Source organism: Notolepis coatsorum (assembly GCF_963971535.1).
Source record: "Notolepis coatsorum genome assembly, chromosome: 4".
Classification (NCBI taxonomy): Eukaryota; Metazoa; Chordata; class Actinopteri; order Aulopiformes; family Paralepididae; genus Notolepis; species Notolepis coatsorum.
Window position 1 is genome coordinate 16,191,626 of NC_140168.1, and position 17,735 is coordinate 16,209,360.

The 17,735-nt window shown below is 48.1% G+C and overlaps 1 protein-coding gene across 2 annotated transcripts in view; it reads right to left on the reverse strand.

Moving 5' to 3' along the window:
- LOC311226860 (guanylate-binding protein 1-like) overlaps positions 1-17,681 on the reverse strand; it is a 48,763-nt gene extending 31,082 nt beyond the window's left edge. For both annotated transcript variants that reach the window (XM_084312282.1, XM_084312281.1), the window contains exons 1-3: positions 17,554-17,681; positions 6,174-6,364; positions 5,183-5,310 (exon numbers count right to left, since the gene is read on the reverse strand). In XM_084312282.1, the coding sequence (XP_084168408.1) occupies positions 5,183-5,310; positions 6,174-6,345 (300 nt within the window). In that variant the 5' untranslated portion in view covers positions 6,346-6,364; positions 17,554-17,681. The remainder of the gene's footprint in view (positions 1-5,182; positions 5,311-6,173; positions 6,365-17,553) is intronic.
- Positions 17,682-17,735: the final 54 nt, after the last annotated feature.

Genomic DNA, 17,735 nt, shown 5'->3' on the forward strand with positions numbered 1-17,735 from the left:
AGCCTCTGGTACTCATACGCTAAACCCTGCAAAGGAAGCGTAGGTAAGCCCTAGGATGGAAGATTGGGGATGCGAATACGCATCCTACAGGTCTATGGAGAACCAGGCCCCCACCTGACAGTGTTCAACAGGTAGGAGACGATCCAAAAAATGCTGATTTCTCGGGCACCAGAGAATACCGGGAGGAAAACGCCACGACGATGGCTTGCTTCGTCCACAGAGATTGGATCTCGTTGACCAGAGCTGTCACTGCTGGTGACCCTGACAATAGGGTCTGTACCAAACCTGAAAACGGGTGGGGTTGTGTAAATACAAGTCCCCACCTCAGCGTTCTCTCCATCCACTTCGACATATGGCACTGCTGAAGCCATATGTGATGATACTCCCAGAGCGCACCCGCCGCCATTCGGCGCTGGTCCGCAAGGAACTGTAGATAGGCGGCCCGGTCCCTCCCGCTGTGCGTAGCCAACTCTGAACCCGCCACCGTGCGGGCAGGGCGTTCCGTGGAATCGGGACAACGGTCCCTGATACAACCAGGGGAGGAAACTAACTTTTTGGCTTACCAGCCAAACAGATTTTTTACCAGACAAAAAAAAATCGCTAATTGTGATAATTACTTCTTTGTATGTCAAGCCGCGTCAATGTTGTGTATGCATCTGGGTAGGCACACTGTGCCTTTAAGACAGCACGGTGGTCTTACGACAGTGCTGTGAAGTACCGTCAAGTGTTGTGGTAACGTCAGTTGGGTTGGTGTGCTGTTGTGCACAGTGCACTGGTTGAGCTAGCCCCTTTCGTGACTGCGATGTGCAAGTCAGGGGCTTTTGAGCATGAAATAAAATGTCTAACCTTACGTCGTAGTCCGGTGCTTTTTTGGAAACATTATAGTCATAACAGATACACCTAGCTGGCTGCTTTGAGCACACGGGGCTAACGTTCGCTAGCAAGCAGCTATAGCTAAAACGCTAACTAGAAGCTAACCAGTGCCACTGTATACAGTTCCAGTAGACTAACATTACACCTCTGTGATTTAAATGTGTCCTTAGTAACTTATACTCGAGGGTTGTGCTAGGGTTGGATGCAGTTCCCCGTTGGTCAGTCTGTCTGTTTTCCATCTTCTGCTGTGTTTAACGTTATCTGTTTGCGAGTGCTCCTGATGGCTAGCCTAGTACCGCGGGACTTTTATTATTATATGTCCGCGGGTTGGCCAGTACTGCGCAAACGTTTATTAAACATTATATGTCCGCGGGTAGTCTTGTGCAGTGCTCTCGTGGCACTGTCAACTAAAGCGAACACTCAGAAGACGCGCACCGTTTGCCAGTGCAGTGATTGCAGAATGTTTTATTTTTTTGTATACTCGCCAGCAGGGGAGGAAACTAACTTTTTGGCTTACCAGCCAACTGGCGGGTATCTGATTTTTTTTTACCAGCCAAACGTAAAAAATACTAGCATTTGGCCAGTAAAGTGGCCTAATTTCCTCCCCTGGATACAACCCACGAGGCAATGCAAGGTGTGAGGCCCCCATGGATTCCTACACACCGTAGCCCTGCAGTGATATTACTACCACCCAAATCACGCGCGCCTGCCAGACCACTGCCGATCTTGCGGGAGTGGGAGGCACCAACGTGACACCCGGCCTGGCGAAGGCGAGGTCGGGGAAGCCTGCACTGTTTGCCTCAAAAAGGTCTCGAGCCCCCCTGCTGACAACACTTGTAGTTGACAGACGTAACACCAGGCTCAACCAAACACAGCTTATCGTGTGGGAGCCGCTTGACAGCACAACATTCTCATGGACAGACCCAGGCTCAGCCATCAACTGGGTGTCAGCCCCTGTCCCCATGAGAAGCGAAACGTGGGGCCGCATGCGCTTCAACGAAGGCTCGCGGCCCGCAGCCAAAGGAAACAAATCAGAGCCCCTTTTCCGCTGGTGTTGGGGGAGGGAGTGATCGGAACGCGGGCTGCTCGCGGCAGGACGGCGACGGTTTCTCAGGCCGTGCTCATCCAATATGGCCGATCCCTCGGCCGCCAAGGCTGTCGGCCTTGTGGACACCTGTTGACTCAACGCCCAGGGTACCTCTGGCGGGGGAAACATGGCCGCCTGTCAAGGGCCTCGCCACAGCCGCTGGCGAGGGCGTGCTCTCACCTCTGGCTGCGCGGCGTGAGGCGGTGTGGGGCCTAGGTCCAATACCGCCCGCGCTCCAGCGGAAGACCAAAGATCCTCTGCGGAGAGGGGAGCCCTGAGGGGGGAACATTTCTTTTTAACTTCTCACCCCCTCAAAGGTAGACTAATCCAACCAAGATGTCTGTAAACAAGCGTTGACAGCATCCTAGCCCTCCCTGCGGTTATAGCTTGCGGCTAGGTCAAAGCTAATAACGTCAACAACCTCGCGCGATGTTTCGACGTCGGCTGGCCCTCATGGCCCCGCCACCAGACACCATTTTTGACAGAAATAAACAGCAATGCGAACAAGGTTACTAATCACTGCTAATTCTATACCGTGGCGGTACAGGCTTAACACAGCCCACCAGCCACCCGCCGGGCCGACCCACCTGATGGCATCGGCTGGGCGGGGCACTGTTTCAACATGCCAGAGGCAAAGGACTGATGCCACCTGCTTCATAAACACTGAGCACCAGCGGTGGTTGCAACCAGCAACCTCCACTGTGGTGTGCATCCATGAAGGGGTTAATGAATAAATGAACTAAAAACACCACCAATACACTAGGGCTGACCTTTTTTTGGCAATCGAAGCTTCGGGGCCGAGCTTCGATTTTAATTCGAAACTTCGAATTAAAAGAAAAATTGATTTTTTTCTTTTTTATCTTATGTTGTGGGACTTGTACAGCACTTTGGTAAAATGTGTTGCTTTTAAATGTGCTCTATAAATAAAGTGGATTGGATTAATGAATTAAGTAGCCCCTTTCGTGACTGTGACGCAGCCAACACGGCTGTGTGATTTAATTCAAGGTGGATCGCTGTTGTCGTTTGAACAACTTCAGATTTCATGGGAACTACCAATCCCCCAAATCAAGAATGTTTAAGATGAATGAAGTATTTGAAATATGGCCTGTGTAGACTAAACTATGCACAGAATTATGTCAGTCTACAAGGTCCGGATTCTACATGGTCCGGCAATGTAGACCTTGTAGACTCCACTACAGACCAATTATCAGTGAATGTTCATGCATTTTTAAGAAGGGCTACTTCCACAAAAAAACAAAGAACTCACCAAAACATCTCAGTAGCACCTTATCTAAATGTTCTATTTCATATATGGAGATTCATATTTATTTATGTATTGCATGCATTTCTACATTTTATTTATTCATCCCAGTATCTTTCTTTCTTATGTGTGGAATTCTACAAGGCATTTACATTCACATTTACATTTAGTCATTTAGCTGACGCTTTTATCCAAAGTGACTTACAAGTTCTGTACGACAGGTCATCAGGAAGGATACAACTCTATCAGCTGAGTAACAATATTCATCAAAGTGTTGCGTGTTACAGTGTAGGTTAGTTTATTAGGACAAGTGCATGACAGTAAGGTTAGTTAGGGTTAGATTTATTTTATTTTATTTCAGATAATGGTTGAAGAAGTGCGTCTTTAGTCGACGGCGAAAGATTGGACGGGATTCGGCTGTCCTAACTGGGGTGGGTAGTTCATTCCACCATTGTGGGGCAAGGACTGAGAATAGGCATGTAGGTGGTGTATATGTGTTTGAGGATGATATCCTTCAAACAGGCAATAGTGATGATATAATTTGGGCAGTGCTGAGCTGGGTTACTTTCCTCCAGTGTATTTGTCCCCTGGCCCCACCCAATGGCCCCATGCACACACACACACACCGAAGGAAAAAAAAAAAAGAAAGAAAAAATGATTTTATTTTATTTATTTTTTTAACTTCGATTTTTTTTTAATGTTCGAAGCTTGTGCCATCGAACGAAGCTTCAAAGCTTCGAAGTATTTAAGACAGCCCTACAATACACTGTAGAATGGGCTAGCCCATACACACAACGTTAAGGGGATGCGGACCAGAGAACCCAGTCCTGCATACCATTCATAATATTCACAACAAGCACACCAGCCCTAGACCTCAGCCCATTCACCCATAAAACAGGTAAACAAGCCCGCGCAATACTCCCAACAGTAAACACCGATTGACCGTCAGCATGAATGGTTAAGAGGAGGGAAGACTTTAAACAGACATCCCTCAGCGGGGAAACAAACGAAACAGTAGCCCAGCATATAGCATAGCGTTAGCCGCGCGCTCCAGGGTAACAGGGAAAACAACAACGTTTTTACCCAGATATCCTGCCCCTTGCGCCAATACACAACTCGGTTGTCTCACAGGACAACAAGCAGTATTATTAACACCAGCGTTAATGCCTGATGGCACAGATCCTACCTGAGTGCGAGTTAGCTCGATAGCTACACATCGCACGTCGTCCCTCGAAGTGCTGCCAAGACGAGGAAACACCAGGATAGACCCGAAGCGGAGATGCATCGAAATGCATCCATCTGCAGGGCCGCAGAACCCATATGAGCGCCGTTGGAACATACCGAAGATTCCAGGGGCTGGCAAATCTCCGGCATTGTTCAATTTCTCTTTACACTTCATACTCGCTATCACTAGTTACACAGGGTGCAAAGCAGCCGCCATGATGGAAAACGAAAAAGAGGAAGGGGGAGTGGTGACCATGCCTGGTGTCTTATACGTAAGTCACTGGGGCGGGGCCTGGTCAAGTGCAAGGGTGTTTAGTTTTTCGTTATGTAGTACAGTAGGTACTAGGAGATGAGGTATATCTCGATATGGCATAAGAGCGGGACGCGATGCCAGTACAAGTATATAACTGACTGGGTTGTCTTATTTCAGTTTACGTGTTAGTAGGACCATCAGAGACACAAATGTATGTGCAGTGTGTGAGTTTTTCCCCAATATGTGACCTTTATAATCAACAGGTTGTTCAGCCCTTTAACTCTCCTATCATAAAAACCAGGGTTACAATACATTGCATCTGGGAAAGAGATCAGAAAAAGTATTACATTGGAAATAGGCCAGCTGTTCTAGTGTTAAGTCAAAGATTACCCACATACTTTACACACAACACAAAATAATCAGTAAAATGTGAACAGGCCAATTCTCTTGTCTTACTTGGAGTATTCAAAATAATTGCTCTCACCTTCTCCACGTCTCCCAGTCCCTCTGTGTCCAGCAGCACCAGAGTGTGGTCAGCCTTTCTGGGGTGAGGAACACACCACATCCAGATGCCCTTGGTCTTGGACTGGATGGTGGCTCCCAGGGCAAATCCTATATAATGGAATGAAATATTTAAATGAAAATAGAATTGCATCAGAATCAGATTCAGAAAGGTCTTTATTGCCAAGTAGTTTACGCATACAAGGAATTTGATTTGGTCGTTTGGTGCTGTTACGTATTACTTTCACATGGTGGAGGGATACTTACTGTCTGTGGTGCATATTCACATTGTGGTAGTAGTGTGTAGTGGGTGGTTTGATTGACACTGTTTTCTTTCTGTTGTCATTTTGCTTGTAGTTAAAAATGGCCGCTTTTCTAATTTGCCACAGGTGTGGTGATGAGGCACCATGCCCTACAAGAGCAGAGTGCAGGCTGCAGATCTGAGTTCTCTCTCTCGCAGCTGTCGCTTGTCACTGGTTCTCCAGAGGCCTAACCTGAAGACCTCATTTTGCTCTCACTGTTTCACTTGTATTTTTGGCTTGTTCTCTTTTGCCTTTGTGCATTATTTTGATATCTGGAACTTTGGAGTCTGGCACACCCAGCTCCCCAACTTTTTGTCCATTTAGATTAGCTGTTCAAATAAATATTGTTATTTTTGATAACTCTTGTCTTGTCCTGTGTCCACCACTTAAGTTCAAGGCCTAAACGAGCCATATTGTAGGACTGAACGTAACCGGTGCGATATCAACAGACAAACAATTACAGTAGAATAAATTAAAAGGTAGAATAAGATCAAATGGATATAAACTAAAATAGAAGTACAATTGAATTTAATTATATATATATATATTCATTCTAAGGGTGTGATTTAGCCTGGTGGTTAAAGAGATGACCCTGTGACAGGTTTGATCGCCTTTTTGTAGAAGAATTGCTTTAAAGTATTTTTCATGCAAAATGAGTCGTTTCTGTCTCACCTTCTCTCTTCCCAGCCAGCTTGTTCATCAGGTAAGATTTCCCGGTGCGGTACAGGCCGACCACCGCCACCACCACGACGCGCTGCCTGATTCCCCGGAGGTAGGTGATGGCCTCTGGCACGATTCGAAGCTCCCCGTCAACATTATCGATTAGGCACATAGGTGAATCCATGGTGAACTATATTGTGTGCCTATGACAAGGGTATAGGTGGATTGGAATGTCAGTATTAGGCTAGTAGCCTATCATAGTGTTCTCAATGATGCCTTTGCCTTTCATGGCAATATGGTACATTTATTGTAATTACCCATTTGTTTGCCTATACCAAGATGTCTGGTGTAGGCGGAAAGGTGCAAAGCAATTAGGCAAATGTTACGTTATTTGAAAACAAAATTAGGCTACACCTATTTTGTAACGTAGCTTAGTTTTATTGTTGGTATAATTTATTTCCGGAAACATTATTCTCTTGATAAGAGGTAGCAGCTAAACACGCGTGCGCACACAGGACACTCCTTGAGACACACGCACACGGTTAGCATAGACATCTTCATTCATATGATTGATTGATTGAAAACTTTATTAACAGATTGCAGAATGGATACAGTACAGTACAGCTCAATACTTACAATTGTTAAGGGGATGCAGACCAGAGAAAGACTTTCGTCTTGTTTACATCAGGGTCCCCCATTTTCAATTCATCGTAACATATATGACAGACATACAGATAGACAGTACTGCTACATCTATACATTTATGACATACCAGATTTGCAAATACAGTACTGTTTGTGATACGAAAAGAGTCCAGAAAAAAAAGAGTATATACATTTGACGTAGAAACTGTACATTGGAGGAGGTTGGGTAGGTGGGGGGGACTGTACATTGGAGGTGGTTGGGTAGGTGGGGGGGACTGTACATTGGAGGTGGTTGGGTGGGGGGGAGGTTGGGTAGGAGTGGTGGGTGGGGGACACTGTACAACTGTACAAGCAAAACTGTACATTGGAATATTGACAAGACCATACTTGGTAATTTACTGTACATTGGAGGGGGTTGTGTTAGGACATTTACAGGGGCCAGTTTCGAATTGCAGTCTCCCGTAGGTGTTTTTTGAGAGTGTTTTTGAAAGTAGGTAGTGATTCACATTCCTTTACAGCTTTGGGTAGGGCGTTCCACATTGATGTGGCATAATTGCTAAATGTGTTTAGTCCCTTGTTTGAGCCGAATCTGGGTTTAACATGATTTGTGGAGCTCCCTCTGGTGTTGTGATCGTGGTATTCACTGACCTTTGGGAAGTATTTTGACATGTACATGGGTACCTTGGTCGTGTAGTGTATCTTGTAGACCAGGCCCATTGCAAGTTGCTGTACTCTGTCGTCTACTCTAAGCCATCCTAGGTTGTCAAAGTGGGCAGGGGTGAGGTGGGTTCTGGGAGTACCATGAGGTGCAAGCATAGTCGTAGTACCCTTGAATGAGTGCTCCTCTTAGAGTCTTCAGGGTATTCTTGTTTACCAGAGAGGAGATCCGGTACAAGAATCGAGTTCGTTGGTTGACTTTTTTTTATTACATTGGATGCTGTTGTGAAGGGCCAGATTAAACCGAATATATATATTTATTTATATATATATATTTAATTGTATTTGTATATTCTCTAATATTCCCTGATATCCCTTGTATATTCCTTGTACAATATGCATTGAATATCCATTCTAGCCTACTGAACATCCCATAATAGTCTCCATTCTACTATTGGTCGAGACCTTGGTGCCAGGCTGCCATACCCCCCAGACCCAGTTCAAACGTACCGCTCAACATGTACGAACAAGTCCTAGTTCCGCGTAGGAATCTGGCTACCGCACCACTAATGGTACTATTTGTTCATAGTGCGTATATATACTGCGCTACTAAAGTAGGACTTTCTTTTTAGTCCAGTTTCTTACCCTCCAATAGAGTGACAGACGTAAAGCCTCCCCGCGACGCCACGTGTGGGAGTAAGGCCAAGTTCGGCCTACCATCGGTATTGAGACATCGTGTATATTAATATTTGAATAGTCATATTTGGCACTATATCGTCGAGTTGGACGTAGTCTATTAAGCTAATAATAGTCTATTCATATGTAGTGCTTCGTGCGGTGAGAATACTATCGTAGTCAGTACCCCCATCGTTTCGGGTAGAACTGGCTGCTTATCCAGGGTGGCCGACCCCATGTGAGGCTGCACCCGAGGAGCCCCAGAGCCGACGAGCGAGTGGACCTGCATACCGGATTATTCTACCGACGACAGCCCGCCTTCCCAGGCACGGATTATGCTTTGTATACAGTGATTATTCTATGGATAAAGACCAACACTGCCGTGTGTTGGAAACCCCCCCCCCCGGAGAGGACGACAGGTGAGGAGACGCTCTACACGACGAGGTCGCTTCACGTCTCTCCATCGTGGACCGGAGGAAGCCGGCCCACAGAGAGTCCAACTGCTTTCATCTGTGGATCGAGGATCGCTGAGGCACCGAGCCGCACAACCGTGGGTTCTCCCAGGATACCCTCGGCCAGACGGATACAGCCAGACTCTACCCCCCCCCCCCTTCTCCAGTTGTCTTACAAGCGACCGGAATTCCCCCCTAGTGTATCCAGTTCTATAATCATTAAAGTATCATTGCTATTATTCCTTAAATATTTCAGGTTGTATATTTACCGCCTGCGCCACCAGAGATTGGACGTTCTCTATTGATATACCAACGAATACTCATTTGCCATAAAAGTGCATCCTATTTCAAATCATAAATGTAATTAAGTGATTGCTCTACATACCTTTTGCTATGTATTAATTATTATTAAACGCAGACTTTCGACTTGGTACATTTGTGTTGGATCGTTTCATCTACGTGGGAGTGTTTACCATAATTATTTATGCCTAGTACTGGGTGGCCAGAGTCTAAAGTACAAGAGGTAGTGGTAGTAAGTATCATATCTAACAATACAGTCAGGGAATTGTACCCCTCAGTTACAATTGGTCCTTCGAGCCGGATGGTAATTAGTGTAATATTAATATAGTGTTATTAATATTGAAATGGCCTATGATGAACACTCCACGAAACGATCCTCCTAACCAACGCCCGCAGCGTAAACGACGGCTCCCTCAGTACTTAGAGGCTTACGCTGTCAGTCAACAACCTAGTCTTCTACTAACAGTAAACGCGGTAAAACTAGAAAGTAAAAGTATGTCTAACCCCAACGCCCAGACTACCCCGACCATAGAGGCCCCTACGGGTTCTAATGTGACTGACCAAGCTCACGGTGGGGACCAGTGGGAACCAGACATGACTTCACACCCCGCCAGTACTGAAGAAGTAGTCCCCGATGAGTCCCGGGAGGAATACAACGCTACCGAGAGAGAACTCGGCACGGAAGAAGACGGGGAGAGCACCGTGGAGATAGAGCTCCAAGGCTCCGCAAGGAGTACCCCGAGGGAAGGCTCCCCTATACAACCGCCTTCTCCCAGCGAGGCAGAGAGGACCCTACAGCAGGCCTTCCTCATCAGCCTGAACGCCGCTGCTGAACGCGACCGACTGCAGATCCAGCAGCGGAGCGAAGAAGAGCATATACGTCTAGAAATAAGACGCATTCAGATGGAAGAGAATGTGGCCCGAGACCGAGCAGACAGCCAGCGAGCAGCTGCTGGTGCTCTACGGGACGCAGAGCGCGACAGACAGCAAGCGCAACTAATAGAACAGCTGATCAGACGGACAACACCCTCTCCCTCCGCCAGAGGCTCCAGGAACTCGTCTAGACACACCTCCAGGGCGGCATCCCCTAGCCGAGTAAACAACCCTGAACTTGACCAACAGACGAGGTCTATAACCCCCACAGACCACCTCCCCCCACCGGTCCAAGCGAGACCTAGCAACCGGGAAGGAGCAGCATATCCTGTGGAGACCAGAGACTACAAGCACTGGATGACCTAACTGAAGACGAAGAGGAAGAGGAGGAGAACCGCGCCCGACGACAGCACAGTACTCTACCGGACCAGGAGGTCCGGTACAGCCCAGGCTATACTCCCGCGGAGCTGCGCTACAGACCCCCGACTCTATACACGGGTGAGCACGACGCACGACCCGCACCGAGGAACAGCACCTGGACAAGCGGGCCATGGTACACTGTTGGTACCAGCCCATACCAAGGAGCGGGAGGAGACTCGCCTAGGAGGCCTCTCCCCCAACGCTCGCCGATGTATCCACAGTCAGCGTCATACATTGGCACGCCTATGGTACCCGACTTCACCCAAGAGAACCGGGCCCAGTATACAGAACTCCGCATGTGTCTGGAGACCATGTTGGTGGATGTATTGGATGAACGCCATAAATACGCCATCCTACTGAAGCACTTAAAGGTACCCCGCGCACATAATATAGCGCTCGCCTACGCGACTTCCACCACCCCATACACAGCAGCGCTGGTAGCATTGGACCAGAGGTATGGGCGCATATGGGATTACGTGATCCAGGAGATCCGACACATCGACCGCTTACCCCCAGCAATAGACAATCGAGCACTGGACGACCTGTCCATCAGAGTGCAGTCCCTGGTAGGGATGTTGGGAGCGCAGAGAGAGAAGGGGAGGCATGAACTTTACGCCAACTCAAATGTGGAAAGGATCTTGGAGAAGCTGCCGCCCGCTCGACAGGAGCGTTTTAGGCGGCAGAGAGACCACCGAGACCCGAATGGCCCCGAACCGAACCTCCTCGATCTAGCAGACTTCCTGGCGAGAGAAGTCAGCAGCCTACGGCTAGATACATTCGGACGGAGCACCCCTGGCTCCAGAGAAGGAACCAGACGACTAAATGATGGAAGAAGATCGGTGACTGTGATGCACCAATCGGAGTCAGTACCGAGCAGCAGGAGCCACAGTACCCCCTCCAGAACGGAGAAGTGGAAGATAGTGTGCCCCTACTGTGAGAAAGAACACTGGCTAGCGCAATGTGACTCCTTCCCCAAGCTGAACGCGGAGGAAGCAAGTCAATGGATAAAGTCCAACAAGCGCTGTTTTCGCTGTGCGCGCTCACACATGGCAGCCGAATGCCGCTTAAAGAAAAGGTGCACCAAGTGCGATGGAGCCCATCTGGACATACTTCACGACAGTAACAGACGGCGCCCTTCACCCGCACCATCCAGCAGCAAAGCGAGCGTCATGTACATCGATCCCGCCAGCAGCAGTGGAGCCCGAGTACTCCTAAAAGTAGTGCGTGTGACACTAAGCTACCAGAATAAAGTCCTGGACACTTACGCCGTCCTCGATGACGGGTCAGAGAAGACCCTTCTGCTCGCCTCCGCTGCGGCCCAGCTAGGGCTGCGGGGAAGCGAAACCCAAATGACAATTCGGACAATAAGACGAGATTTGAAGACGATAAAGGGCGAGAATGTCTCATTCTCTATCGCAGCAAGCGGCCAGCCTGAGCGACGGTACCAGATTACAGACGCTTTCACCAGCCAAGAAATAGGACTGTCGCGGTACACATACCCCGTCGCCAAGCTGATGGAGAAATATGCACATCTGCGCAAGTTACCGATCCCGCTCATAGACAATGCTATGCCGACCCTGTTGATAGGCTCCGACCATGCAGACCTCATTGTCCCGATAGACCGGGTCCATACCGGACCCCGAGGCTGTCCTGCAGCAGTCGAGACCCGTTTGGGATGGACTCTCCAAGGCCCGCTCGCCAAATCTCTCAACCGAAGTACAGCCACTAGATGTCCCCACTCCCGAGTCACAGAGGGAGAAACCGCACTCCTGCAACACGTAGAGCGGCTATGGACCTTGGAACAAATGCCCTTTAAGAACGGAAAGAAAGACATTCGCTCTAAAGATGACATTTACGCCATTCACCTCCTCGAGACAGGGACCAAGAGAGTCCCGGTCAACGGCGTGTTGAGATACGCCACGCCACTCCTGCGGCGAGAAGGAATGCCTACTTTCCACGCCAAGACAGACGCCACAGAACGGTACCTGCTGAACACGGAGCGGCGCTTAGCCAAGAACCCCGCCCAAGAGAGTGTATACCGCGCTGAGATTGAGAAGCTCATCACAGCGGGACACGTCACAAAGATGGACATTAAAGAGGCTGACCAGACCACTGAATCGTGGTACGTGCCTCACCACAAGGTCCATCACAACGGTAAAGACCGCATAGTATTTAACTGCAGCTACCAGATCGGATCCCAAAATCTGAATAAAGAGTTACTGCCCGGTCCCACACTCGGCCCCTCCCTACTCGGCGTTCTACTCCGCTTCCGCCAGGAAAAGGTGGCCATCAGCGGGGACATTAAAGGAATGTTCCTGCAGGTGAGATTAGTAGAGGAGGACAAGCCCCTGTTACGGTTCCTATGGAGAGAGAAGCCAGGAGATGAGCACCCAGCCATCTACCAATGGGAAGTCCTCCCCTTCGGAACGACGTGCAGCCCCTGCTGTGCTACATTTGCACTACAGAAACATGTAGCAGAGGACCCAGCAGCGGACGAAGAGGTCCGACACAGCGTAAAGAACAGCTTCTACGTAGACAACTGTCTACAAAGCCTTTCAACCCAGGAAGAAGCCGAGGCTCTCCTGATTAAACTCCGCGCCTCATTGATCAAAGGCGGCTTTGATCTCAGGCAGTGGGCCAGCAGCGATCCGCAAGTACTGCGCAGCCTCTCCTCCGAGGACAAGGCAGCCAGCAGCGAGACCTGGATGGCTACAATCCCGGGAGAAGCCCAGGAGATGACCCTGGGATTGGTGTGGCGATTCAAAACAGATTCGCTTCACTACAGACACAAGCCCCTGACTACGGAGCAGGGAAGGCCGGCGGCGGCGCCGACCACCAGACGGAGTGTGTACACAACACTCGCCCGACAATATGACCCGCTAGGATGTATTCTACCGTACACCACCAGGGCAAAAATGATTGTACGAGCATTGTGGGACAAGGACCAGGGCTGGGACGACCCCATTCCCGCGCACCTTGCATCCACCTGGAGAGAGTGGGAGATGGAGCTCCACTCACTCCCAGGCGTTAACATGCGCCGAAGCTACTTCCCACCCACGGTGAGGCCAGAGACATGTAAAATGGACTTACACGTCTTCAGTGACGCCTCAGAGGTCGCATACGGATCAGTAGCCTACTTGCGGGCCCAAGAAGAGGGGGGAGAGATCTACACAGCATTTGTCCTCGCCCGCTCGAGAATAGCCCCACGCAAGCAACAATCTATCCCACGTCTAGAGCTCTGCGCAGCCCTAGCCGGAGCGCACCTAGCCACGCTCATCCAACGTGAGCTCACCATACCGGTGTCTAGAACAATCCTGTGGTCAGATTCCACGACAGTACTCGCCTGGATCAAATCGGACTCATGCAAGTACAAAGTCTTCGTGGGAGTCAGAGTCACCGAGATTCAAGACTTAACCGAAGAGTTAACCGGAGAAACAGAGTGGCGCTACGTTGATACAAAACAGAACCCAGCTGACGTCATCACCCGGGGAATGCCCCTAGATGACCTCACCCGTCGCAATGTCTACAGTGACGGCCCAGCATTCCTAAAGCTCCCGGAAGGAGAGTGGCCCACGCCTATCCCGAGGGAAGCCAGTCAAGAGGAGGCTGAGAATAAGAAACCTATGTTCTGTGGATTGAGCACTGTTATCTCCGCAGACCCCAACATAGATGATTGCACTACCCTAGAGAGTGCACAACAAAGGACATTCCTACTGCACTACCTACCGTCTCTACAGACCCGCCAGAAGTGGGTAAAGGAGAGAGACAATTTGACAGAAGGAACAGTCGTCATGATTATTGATCAATCACTGCCCAGAGCTATGTGGCCGGCCGGCCGCGTAAGCAAAGTGATCACCGGTGCCGACGGCAAGGTCCGAGCAGCTGAAGTGCTTGTCCAGGGTCGCACTTACACCCGTCCCGTGGCGAGGCTCATAGAACTGCCCCGACTCCCAGACACAATCGATGATGACCATGACCCTATAACCCTATGACTTTGTGAAGTTGACTGACCCCTACAGCAAACCCTTATGTGTAAATAGACAACGCGATTAATCTGTCTCTGCTTAACTGATTAGGTCTGGGACCAATCAGGGGGTGGCTGTTGTGAAGGGCCAGATTAAACCGAATATATATATTTATTTATATATATTTAATTGTATTTGTATATTCTCTAATATTCCCTGATATCCCTTGTATATTCCTTGTACAATATGCATTGAATATCCATTCTAGCCTACTGAACATCCCATAATAGTCTCCATTCTACTATTGGTCGAGACCTTGGTGCCAGGCTGCCATACCCCCCAGACCCAGTTCAAACGTACCGCTCAACATGTACGAACAAGTCCTAGTTCCGCGTAGGAATCTGGCTACCGCACCACTAATGGTACTATTTGTTCATAGTGCGTATATATACTGCGCTACTAAAGTAGGACTTTCTTTTTAGTCCAGTTTCTTACCCTCCAATAGAGTGACAGACGTAAAGCCTCCCCGCGACGCCACGTGTGGGAGTAAGGCCAAGTTCGGCCTACCATCGGTATTGAGACATCGTGTATATTAATATTTGAATAGTCATATTTCATAGGCACTATATCGTCGAGTTGGACGTAGTCTATTAAGCTAATAATAGTCTATTCATATGTAGTGCTTCGTGCGGTGAGAATACTATCGTAGTCAGTACCCCCATCGTTTCGGGTAGAACTGGCTGCTTATCCAGGGTGGCCGACCCCATGTGAGGCTGCACCCGAGGAGCCCCAGAGCCGACGAGCGAGTGGACCTGCATACCGGATTATTCTACCGACGACAGCCCGCCTTCCCAGGCATGGATTATGCTTTGTATACAGTGATTATTCTATGGATAAAGACCAACACTGCCGTGTGTTGGAAACCCCCCCCCCGGAGAGGACGACAGGTGAGGAGACGCTCTACACGACGAGGTCACTTCACGTCTCTCCATCGTGGACCGGAGGAAGCCGGCCCACAGAGAGTCCAACTGCTTTCATCTGTGGATCGAGGATCGCTGAGGCACCGAGCCGCACAACCGTGGGTTCTCCCAGGATACCCTCGGCCAGACGGATACAGCCAGACTCTACCCCCCCCCCCCCTTCTCCAGTTGTCTTACAAGCGACCGGAATTCCCCCCTAGTGTATCCAGTTCTATAATCATTAAAGTATCATTGCTATTATTCCTTAAATATTCCAGGTTGTATATTTACCGCCTGCGCCACCAGAGATTGGACGTTCTCTATTGATATACCAACGAATACTCATTTGCCATAAAAGTGCATCCTATTTCAAATCATAAATGTAATTAAGTGATTGCTCTACATACCTTTTGCTATGTATTAATTATTATTAAACGCAGACTTTCGACTTGGTACATTTGTGTTGGATCGTTTCATCTACGTGGGAGTGTTTACCATAATTATTTATGCCTAGTACTGGGTGGCCAGAGTCTAAAGTACAAGAGGTAGTGGTAGTAAGTATCATATCTAACAATACAGTCAGGGAATTGTACCCCTCAGTTACAGATGCCATTTTGTCACAGAAAAGATTTGCCTCTAGGATGGAACCCAGGTAGGTAGGTAATATCTTCTTTCCTTGTGACAATATTGTCACCCACTGTAACTGAGAAGCCGTCGGTCTTGCTGAGTTTGTTATTTGATCCATTCTCGGATATCTCGGATATCTGTCCCATACTCTATGCAACACCATCCATCTACATTCATTGCAGACACAAATCCACATGCACACAGACTCACCGTTAACATCCAATGTACAGTTTCTTCCCCCTCCAATGTATACTCTCTTAAACTCTTTTTCTGCAATCTGTTAATAAAGTTATCAATCAATCAAATGTTAACACTAAACTAACCATATTCTATTCATTACTAAAATATTTGCACTACATCCATACCGCATTTTTGCATTTTAAAAAGTGCATAACTTGTGTTTGGTCTGTATTCTTTTAACTTTTTTACTATATGAAGCACAATATCAGGGGGTTCGTTACCAAGCATGTCACTGTAATAATGTATACATGTACCGTACAGTATGTGACAAATAAAGCAAAACTTCCAACTATTGAGCTCTTATCACTTGTATCGCTGCGTAACGACGGCTTCTCAGTTACAGTGGGTGACAATATTGTCACAAGGAAAGATGAAATTACCTACCTGGGTTCCATCCTAGAGGCTAATCTTTCCTGTGACAAAATGGCATCCAATGTAATAAAAAAAAGTCAATCAACGAACTCGATTCTTGTACCGGATCTCCTCCCTGGTAAACAAGAATACCCTGAAGACTCTGGCAGGAGCACTCATTCAAGGGTACTACGACTATGCTTGCACCTCATGGTACCAAAGCACCTCAAAGGCACTAAAAACCAAATTACAAACATCTCAAAACAAACTAGTCAGACTACTGCTTGACCTGACTCCTAGAACCCACCTCACCCCTGCACACTTTGCCAACCTAGGATGGCTTAGAGTAGACGACAGAGTACAGCAACTTGCAATGGGCCTGGTCTACAAGATACACTACACGACCAAGGTACCCATGTACATGTCAAAATACTTCCCAAAGGTCAGTGAATACCACGATCACAACACCAGAGGGAGCTCCACAAATCATGTAAAACCCAGATTCGGCTCAAACAAGGGACTAAACACGTTTCGCAATTATGCCACAACAATGTGGAACGCCCTACCCAAAGCTGTAAAGGAATGTGAATCACTACCCACCTTCAAAAACACTCTTAAAGAGCACCTACGGCCCCTACAAATGTCCTAACCCAGTTGTACAATAAAGACCAAGCATGGCTTTGTCAGTATTCCAATGTACAGCCCCACCCCACCTACCCAACCTCCTCCAATGTACAGTTTCTATGTCAAATGTATGTCAGTATTCCAATGTACAGTGTCTGTCCCCCCCTACCCAACCCCCCCCCCCCCCCCCCCCCACCTCCAATGTACAGCCCCACCCCACCTACCCAACCTCCCCCAATGCACAGTTTCTATGTCAAATGTATATACACTCTTTTTCTGGATTTTTTTAGTATCACAAACAGTACTGTATTTGAAAATCGGGTACGTCATAAATGTATAGATGTAGCAGTACTGTCTAACTGTATGTCGTGTGTGTCATATGATGAATTGAAAATGGGGGACCCTGATGGAAACAAGACGAAAGTCTTTCTCAGGTCTGCATCCTCTTAACAATTGTATGTATTGAGCTGTACTGTACTGTACCCATTCTGCAATCTGTTAATAAACTTTTCAATCAATCAATCAATAACGTTTTCGCCGAGACAAATCATAAAGAAATACTGGTCAATAGTGCAACAGTTGTGAATAATGTGATTCAAACTCACCTGACTCGGGGTAAAATATTCTTCTATCCGTGACAACTGTGTGCGGTGGGCATTTACCAAGGCTGTTTGTGAAAGTAAAATGGCTCTTGTGCATTTCCAATAAACGGCAGCCTTTCCCCTAAATCACGTGACTGCAAACAAGCTATACTGCGTAGACAGCAACCGTACTTTCACTTTCGAAA